This window comes from Camellia sinensis, chromosome 2 (assembly GCF_055761805.1).
Source record: "Camellia sinensis isolate YWXY chromosome 2, ASM5576180v1, whole genome shotgun sequence".
NCBI lineage: Eukaryota > Viridiplantae > Streptophyta > Magnoliopsida > Ericales > Theaceae > Camellia > Camellia sinensis.
In genome coordinates, this window is record NC_138962.1 from 192,268,793 (window position 1) to 192,277,908 (window position 9,116).

Consider the following 9,116-nt stretch of genomic DNA (forward strand, 5'->3'; position numbering starts at 1 on the left):
TTGGAAATACTCACAGTTAAAAGTCAATTTTTTAGCTTTTCGAATTTTTTAGATTACATCACTTTTGTACTATTTTATGTATTTTTTTGAATTTTTTTTTAAAAAAAAGTTGAGAAATTCCCATATGGCCAACAATCTCACAATTCTATGAGTTATACAATCACTTATATCTATTGTTGAATGCAAGTAACACGTGTAATTGTAATCGTGTAAATACATAATTTCATGAGTATACAATGGTTTTATTTTTAGTGTAATTTATTAAAATTATGTTAAGTGTTTATTACAAATTTATCCTTTATAACTTACGATACAAAAGTAATTTACAAAAACAAAAAATGACTAATTATTTGAAAATTAGAAGGTGTGATTTTGATTTTAATTTTAATTTTTTAACTATCAATTGTTAAACTAATATTTTCAATAATATTTTTTAATAACTAGCAAAAACAAATATTTTTAATGCAATAATCTTATAATGACAATTTAAGAGTGATTTAAATCCCTAAACAGGATCAATTAACTAGTTTAAGAATTTAAATCATCCTTAAACTACCATTTCAATATAATCTAGAGATTTTTAATTTTTAATTTTTAATTTTGAAAAATTTACACCAAATAGATTCAAGACTATTTTAGAAAGATAGTTAAAAATCATCTTTTAATTTTTGATCTATTTTAAATCATATCATCTCTCATATTTTTTATATATTTTTATAATAAAAAAAATAAAAAATCAGCTTTAACTATTTTTGCAAAATAGGCCTCAATAATACATAATGATTCAATTATGTGGACAGTAACCAACAATGATGTCCTTAAGATACGGGCACAGAGTCGCAGACTTTTCCATGCCTAACTCTGCCCACACAACAAAAAAATAAAAATAAAAATAAAAATAAAAATAAATAAATAAATTACAAATACACCTTCTAAAATTTATTTAAAAATACAAATATTCTTTTATTAAAAAATTACAAATATTTCTTTATTAAAAATTTTTATTTAATAGAATTAGATAAAAAAATGAAATTCATAATTGTTTTCTTATACAATAATAAAATTTTCTAAATTATTAATTGAAACAAATTTTTAACATCATTAAAAATTGTTAATTGACTTGATGATTTATTAATAAAATGGGTGATTTGTTATGAAATTAAAAATCTCAGGGGTGGAATGTAATTTTCAAAACCACAGAGGGTGATTCGTATTTTAATCAAACCTCAGGAGTGTATTTGTAATTTGCCTAAAAAAAATGAATTCATTCATAAAATTTTAAAATATAGAATAATTTATAAATACACTCTTGAAATTTGATTAAAATATTAATTATTTTTTATAATTTTAGAAATTACATTTTACCTCTCAAGATTTTTAATTTTATAATAAATTGTCATTTTATTAATAAATTATGAAGTCAATTAACAGTTTTTAATGATATTACAAATATGTTTTAATTAATAATTTAGGTAATTTTATCATTATATAGGAGAGCATTTATAAATTTTATTTTTTTAGTTAATTATGTTAAATAAAACATTCTGACAATGGAATATTTATAATTTTCCAAATAATAGAAGACAATATATATTTTAAGCAAATTTTAGGAGGTTTATTTGTAATTTATCCTAAAATATATGAACAAACACATTATAATTAGTTTAAAATAGTGAGTTTTATATATTTAAGCTATGTTTGGTTTTGACTTTTGGGTTAAAAAAGCACCAAAGATAAAATTGACTACATAAGACAATAAGATAAAATATATATCCAAATTATAATCATTATACTTTTTCTCTCACAAAATTTTAAAAAGTCAAAAACAAAAATTAAACGATACTAAAAAATCAAAAAATAAAAAAAAATTAGGTTATTTTTGCTCTTCCCAAACGAAGACTAATTTCATTTAAATTTATGAAATCTATTATTTTTTACTAATAAAGAAATGGGTAAATTACACTAACTTTTCCTGTGGTTTGAAAAACAATTATAGTAAATCTCATAATTTTGATATAATTATATTTATATCTTTTTTAGTAAGATTAAATTAATCGAAACTATTTTAAATATTGCAAAATTTTAAAAATAAACAATATAAAATATATATTTTCGTGTAAAAAATATGATAATATTATTATTTTTTTACTCTATATAACTAACAAAATTAATAATGAAAATGATTTTAAGTTATTACAAAATTAGAATCACAAGTAAATTTAATATAATTATGTTGAAATTTTAATACTTACTATGTATATTTTAAATTTTAAAAAATATTCGTATAATTTATTCTAAAAAAATTATGTTCTTTTAATAAAAATAAAATTTAAAAGTGTACTCATCATTTGAGAGAACACAACTTGAGTACCCAAATCATTAATACATGCAAACACGCAAAAAAGCAGCAATCAAACACTTTTTGAAAGTAAACAAAACCATTCTTGTTCTTTTATATGATTAAGATTAATGTTCTCCTTACATTACAAAAGCCCTAAATACTCAGAGATTGTCCCCTCCACTCCCCACACTAAATCTCACTTTTATCCAACATAATCATTCACATACTCAAACAAATACAGAGATCACTTGCAATCATTCACCCATTCTACTCATCATTTATATATCTATAGATATAAAACACAACCTTTCCCTCTCTGCTTGGATCACCTTTATGCTGTGTTTGGTTAAAAAATTTAAAGAGAAATTTAAAAAAGAAAACAAAAAAATTAAGTGAAATATGAATAAAATATATCTACATTTCATCTAATTTTTCCTTCTCTTTTTCTTTTTCAAATCCTTCCAAAACTCCCCCAATCAAACACAGTATTACGGCCCCTAACTCCATATTTATGCAAATACTAAAGCCACCAAAGGTATGGGACAAGAGATGACACTTTTTTTTCTTTCTCCTTTTCATTTTACAAAAATTCTAGAAACAAGAAAATCTCTCTACCTTTCAAAAAAGCATGGACAAATCAAACCCCAACCTCCACCATATATATATATATATATATTTGGATCAAAAAAACCTTGATTCTAATTTTTTAAGGTTTAATTTTACTTTTATCTTTTAAATTATTATCAATTTTTTTTCTTTCTATTTTGCCTTTAAATTATCAATTTTATGTATTTAGTCCAAGAGTTTTTCATTTCAGTTAATGAGGCCCAATTGGAAACATTTATCCAAATTTAAATAGTTAATGAGCAAAAATGTCATTTCAAAATTTTAACAAATGGACTATAAACCAAATATTTATTTTTCTTAGTCACTATTTTGAAGTAAACAAGGGATAAGAAAATGGGTGTTTAGTTGTTTAATTATATAAGTTAGCCTATCTAAATTGTAAATTACTTTTTTGCCAATTAAATTAAGTTTCCACCATTACTGATTTAGACAGTCTCCAACTGGATCATATAAATTTAAAATCAGAAGCTCTAGGAACTAAATATATGAAATTGATAGTTTACCAATGAAACAAAGAAATAAGAAAAAATGACAATTGTTTAAGAGATAAAAGTAAAAATAATCATTTTTTTATGATCTCGCTCTTGAACAAAGAGGATAATTACAATCAAGGACAGGGGAGATCATGTGGCCTGGGTGTTATGGTTGTTGAAGGGCCAGGATTTGATGGGAATGGATCTTTGAGGTCGGAGATCGACCGGTTTGAAGTGGCGGGCAATGGCGGTGGTGGTTGTAGTGGATGCGGTGGGAGCGGGAGCGGTAGCAGAGGATGATTTTGGGAGGACAGCCACGCGCTCACATGAAGGGCACATAGTGAGGGTGGTGGGAGGGTTCATCTGCATGTAGGATTGTGGGGAAAGTTTCAGTGCTCTCAGCTCATTCACCTCCTTCTGCAATCGCCTATTCTCCTCTGTTAGATTTTCACAGCATCTCTTTAGGTACTCACAATCCACCTCTGTTTGCTTCAACTTTGTCCTGAAATTAATGAGACAACTCTTTCAAGTATATATTAAAAAAGGGGCAACATTGTTGATGAATCACTTGAATTTGTTCATTTCTTTTTCCTTTTCAATTTAACAACAAATTTTAACTTGAGTTTAGAATTTTTTGAAATTTAGATGATGAGGAATTAGGTCTTGTTTGGAAACTACATATTTTAGTCAAAAAGTTATTATAAATTGTCACATCATTCTCTCTACTTTTCTGTACATCTTTTCATAAAAAATCAAAAATTAGTAAAATAGCTTGTTCTTAAACGAATACACAAACCTTTCCCAATTCCTTTTTTTTATTATTTAAAATTAGAATACTTTTGAAATGTACAAATTTATTAAACATGTTTCTTATTTTCTCATAAAGAATTTTAGAGAACTAAAAAATTACTACGGTTAAAAAAAATACAAAAGTGTGCATGTAAAAATCAATATGTGATTCCCACCACATTTATAATTAATCTAAATCACACATTGATTTTTTCTATACCACTTATCATGCACATAGCATTATTGTTATTATTATTACTATTACTATTATTTTATTTTTTTTTCCCTATGTTTTCAAGCATATATAGCTTTACTCATTTTCTAGACATATATGATTAATGGACTGTTATACCAAGATATTAGATCACTTACGTTAATAATAATTTGTAACTTTTTAAATTTATTTAAAACTCTAAAATACATATCGACAATAGAGCCTCATATTTATAATTTTTGAGGATATCTTAAATATTTAGACAATAAAAAAAGTTATGCGACAACTTATTTAATCATACAAATTTAATTTCTTTTATTACGTTGCACCAAACAGATTTATAATTTATTTTAAATCTTTTAACTAATAATTTAAAAATTATAATCATAAAAATTAATTTACAAGTAATACAAAATCAACCCATAATTATGGGATCATAATAATATTTATGTGCATTAAATTCAAGTATGGAATGAATTGGAGACTTTCAGTTAAAGTTTTTAAAGTCAAATGACATTAAATTCCAATTACAAAATTTACTCCACCTTTAACTAGATTCACAAAATAGATCAATAAATAAAAACCACTTTTTAATATTTGTCAATTATATGCCAATAATACCCGTCAATTAATATAAAATTATCTCACCTTGCCCTTCTGTTTTGAAACCACACTTCTACTTGTCTCGGCAGCAGTTTCAGCTGCTTAGCCAAAGCCACCTTTTGCTTCTGAAAAACACCAAAAAACAAAAAATCACATTAAGGTGTTTGGTGCGGAAAATTATTAGGTATGTTTCTAAGGGAAATTATTTAATGTTTCTGGAGTATCATATGTATATACTCCTTAATCAATCACCATTCAATGTGTTCTTTCATGTTTTTAATCACTAATACAATATTTCACCTACTTATCTTTTTCACCAATCACAATGTTATAAAATATCACGTGTTTATATTTCGAAATTACTATACTCTTTCACTGATTATCATTTGTCACGTCATATATATTTCTCAATCTAATACAAAAGCATAATATCTCATATTCTTCATTAATCATAATATTATGAGGTATCATGTGATCGCATATCCGAAATACTCAATAATCACCCGTTTGGTCACCCATTTGGTGCAGATTAAAATAAGCTCCTTATAACTTAATTTAGTTTAGAAATTTCTCTCAAATTGTTCACTACCGTTTATGTTCATAAGACAAAAATAAGGAAGAACGGATGCTTTTGAATTTTGTTTCATGATTACCCACTTTTAATTTATAATAAGTTACACCAAACAGTCCAAAAACACCAGACTCAACCCAGAAAGCCCTGAATTCAACCCAAAAATTACGAGAATGCCACTTACAGGATTGAGAGTGTTGTGCTCCTTGAAGGTTTCTTCCAGCACCGCCGCCTGCTCCTTCGATAGCCTCAGCTTCTTCCTCGCCATCTCCCCGCCGTCGTCCTCCTCGCTTCCTCCGCCACCGTGAGAAGTTCCCCATCCCCTCTCTCCTCCGCCGCAGCCGCCGTCGTTTTCCTCTCTCTCGCTCCTCTTACCGCTCACGCTCGACACCGTGCTGTTCGGCGACGACACACCCACCTCCTCCTCACACTCTGCCGCCGTAGACGGCGGCCGGAGGTTCACATCGATTCCCCGGAAGTAAGATCTCGTGTCTGCGTTCCAAACCCACATCGCATTTAATCCAAATATAATTATATAAAATAAAAAAAAAAAACCATATGGCTAATCTCACTTTTATCCCTTATCACAATTTTTTTTTTTTTTTTAACTTCATCCATAAATTATCTATTTACTCCCTAAAATTCTTTTCCATTGTTGGTCTTTCGTGTGATTTAATCAGAGACAATTTTACAAATCAGTAATTATTTAAGTCTAATTTGATTGGTAAAATAATAATTTTATAATTTAAACAATTTAAATCATATATATGAGTATAGTTTATTCAAAATAATAGTAAAAAAATTAGTAATTTTAACTGTTATTGATTTATATAATAATAAAGGAGTACGTACAAAATGAGACACACATATTTTACAATGAATGAGTAGATCTCATTCTGTGTTTGGTCTCGCTGTTTTATATTACATTTACATGAACGAAATTAAAAACTTCATACACAAAATTGATAGTTTAAAAATAAAAATTAATTAGGGGTTAAAATTGAAATCAATCCTAAATTAAAAATAAAATAAAATAACAATTCATTTCAAGAAAACAAAAACAAGATCATGAATCCATAGATATAGATATATCCAGAGAGAAGGATGTACCAGAAGAGGAATGAAATGAATCAAGGAGAGAGGAGGGCTTGTGGTGGCTGCGGTTGTGGTGGTGTTGAAACATGGAGTGTATAGTCAAAGGGAAAGGTGGAGGAAGATTCTCTGGGCATTTCAAGCTCAAGCTCAGCTCTAACCCATCATCATCTTTCTCACCCATCTTCACTCTCTCTCTCTAAAAAAACACACCCTTTCTCTCTATGTGATTCCTCTGGGTATGGAATGGAATCTGAGTGAGTGAAAAATGGGTACAACAAAAGAAGGGAGAGAAATGGGTAAGGGGGGTTACAGCTTTTCTTTGGACATGTTGCAGTGCAGAGTCTGATAGAATAGTGCGCATATATATATAAAGAAGAAGGTGTGGTGGTCACAAATTTTATGATTTAAATAGTTTAAAATTATCAAAATAATATGATTTTGTGTCGTTTTACACTTAAAATAATATCGTTTTAAATGTTTTGAATCATTTAAACTATAGAATTTGTGATCACTTAGCATTGCTGTATATATAAGCCCCACTTGAGATGTCATCTCGGTCAAACTAGTTATATAGAATAAAATAGATAATTTTAAGTAAATAGAATAAAATATTACATTATATTTATAATTATTTTATTTTTTATAAAAATTAAAAATTTATTTTAAATAAAATTTTTTAATTCTAAAATAAAACAATTAATAAATTAAAAAATCAATTCATATCCCAAACGAATTTATGGTTATATATGTGAGAAGAAAAAAAAAATTAGACAGAGAAAGGGAGTGTGTGGGGAGTGGTGCATGTTCAATCATGCTTGTGTCAGAGTGCCCTATTGGCTCAATCATGATGATGGTATCGGCTTTTGCTTTTTTGCTTAGCTTTGCATGAGCATTGCTTTACCTTGGTTTGAGTTAATCTCTTAACCATGGTCAATTACTTTTTTTCTTTTTCGTTTTTTTATTTTTGGTGAGAACTGTGATATATATTAAAGGATATCTTTTTGCCATTTTATATCTTGGGTAATGGTTAAATATTATTATTATTTTTAATTATTATGTCTAAACAAGAAATTAAATATGAATATTCACATAATTTATGATATAAAGTGGGGTAAAAAAATTAATATATTTTTTAAAAAACTTTATTTTAGTGAAAAAAATTAAATATTTGGACTTTTTAGATGATAACAAATAAACTTTTCAACCATCATCCTCATCAAACTCTAAAATTTTAAAAAATTAATGTTTCAGTTTATTTGACTAAAAATATTTATAAAATTATGGAAGTGTAAACTCCGTTTTGTGTAAAAAAAACATAGAAAGATTGCACTCCTAAAAAATTCTCAACGTTTGATAAGTTTTCAATAATTTCTTCTAAAACTTATTTACTTATGAAATTTTAAAATTTAAAAATAAAATTTGATAATATTAACAAAAAAAATTGGGTACAAAGCATCTAAGCCAACTTTTAACTGTGAGTTAAACTTTTTAACAGTGGTTAGTGAATTTATTATAACAGAGTTAAACTCTTAACCATGGTTAGTGACTTTAGATTTTGTAACCGAGTGGTATCTATTTTTTCAACCCTGGGCTTCGAAGTCATGTCTCATAAAAAGGAAGCTTTTCAGCTCGTTGACCGTTGACCGAACTCTCATTTTGTGTGTATACTAACCCACGCGCTTCTTCTCACGCGCCGAACATTCACGAACTTGGCTTTGGAAACAGACGATGGAGGAGCGCGTGTCGCACGTGAGGCTGACACTGAAACTCAAAAAATTAATTAATTAATTAAGACTAACTACACTTTACATCCTTAAAATTTGTTTTTCTTACTTTGATTTTTCATATTTTTAATTTTTTTAAATTTACTCTTATATATAATTTATATCCAAAATTAGATTAAAAATTGACGGACTTGGAGTAGGTGTTATGCCTTATGGCATAATACGTGTGTTGTGAGGCTCGTCGGGAGTGTCTCAAATCTATTTTTATTATCTAAATTATTCATATTATAAGATTTGTCAAATAAATTATACATAAAAAAAAATTCAATTGGACATCTATAATCTCATAATAAGATCACATTTGTTTTAAACAAAAATAAACGGTTAGTATAATTTTAATAATTTTTTAAAAAAATAATTAAGGTTGATCACGAGATTATGCATGCCCGATTAACCTAAATTTTTTAATGAATAATATAATTAACAAGTCTTATAATATGAACGATTCAGATTATCAAAAAATACTTAGGATACACCTCCACAGGACCTTACAACATGGATGTTGTGCCACAACACCAACTCCAAAAATGACACATCGACAACCCACGTGCATAAATTTTTTTATTATATATAACTCATATATTTGACACAAATCTAAACTAGAGTAATATTTTTTTTA

At 27.1% G+C, this 9,116-nt stretch overlaps 1 protein-coding gene across 1 annotated transcript; it reads right to left on the reverse strand.

The window, feature by feature from the left end:
* Window positions 1-3,418: 3,418 nt before the first annotated feature.
* LOC114292807 (homeobox-leucine zipper protein HAT4-like) lies at window positions 3,419-7,057 on the reverse strand. The gene is made up of 4 exons (XM_082916452.1): window positions 6,729-7,057; window positions 5,803-6,110; window positions 5,093-5,172; window positions 3,419-3,943 (listed from the first exon to the last, which is right to left on the reverse strand). The coding sequence occupies exons 1-4, from the start codon at window positions 6,892-6,894 to the stop codon at window positions 3,592-3,594; spliced, it is 906 nt and encodes a 301-aa protein (XP_082772578.1). The 5' UTR covers window positions 6,895-7,057; the 3' UTR covers window positions 3,419-3,591.
* Between the last annotated feature and the right edge of the window lie 2,059 nt (window positions 7,058-9,116).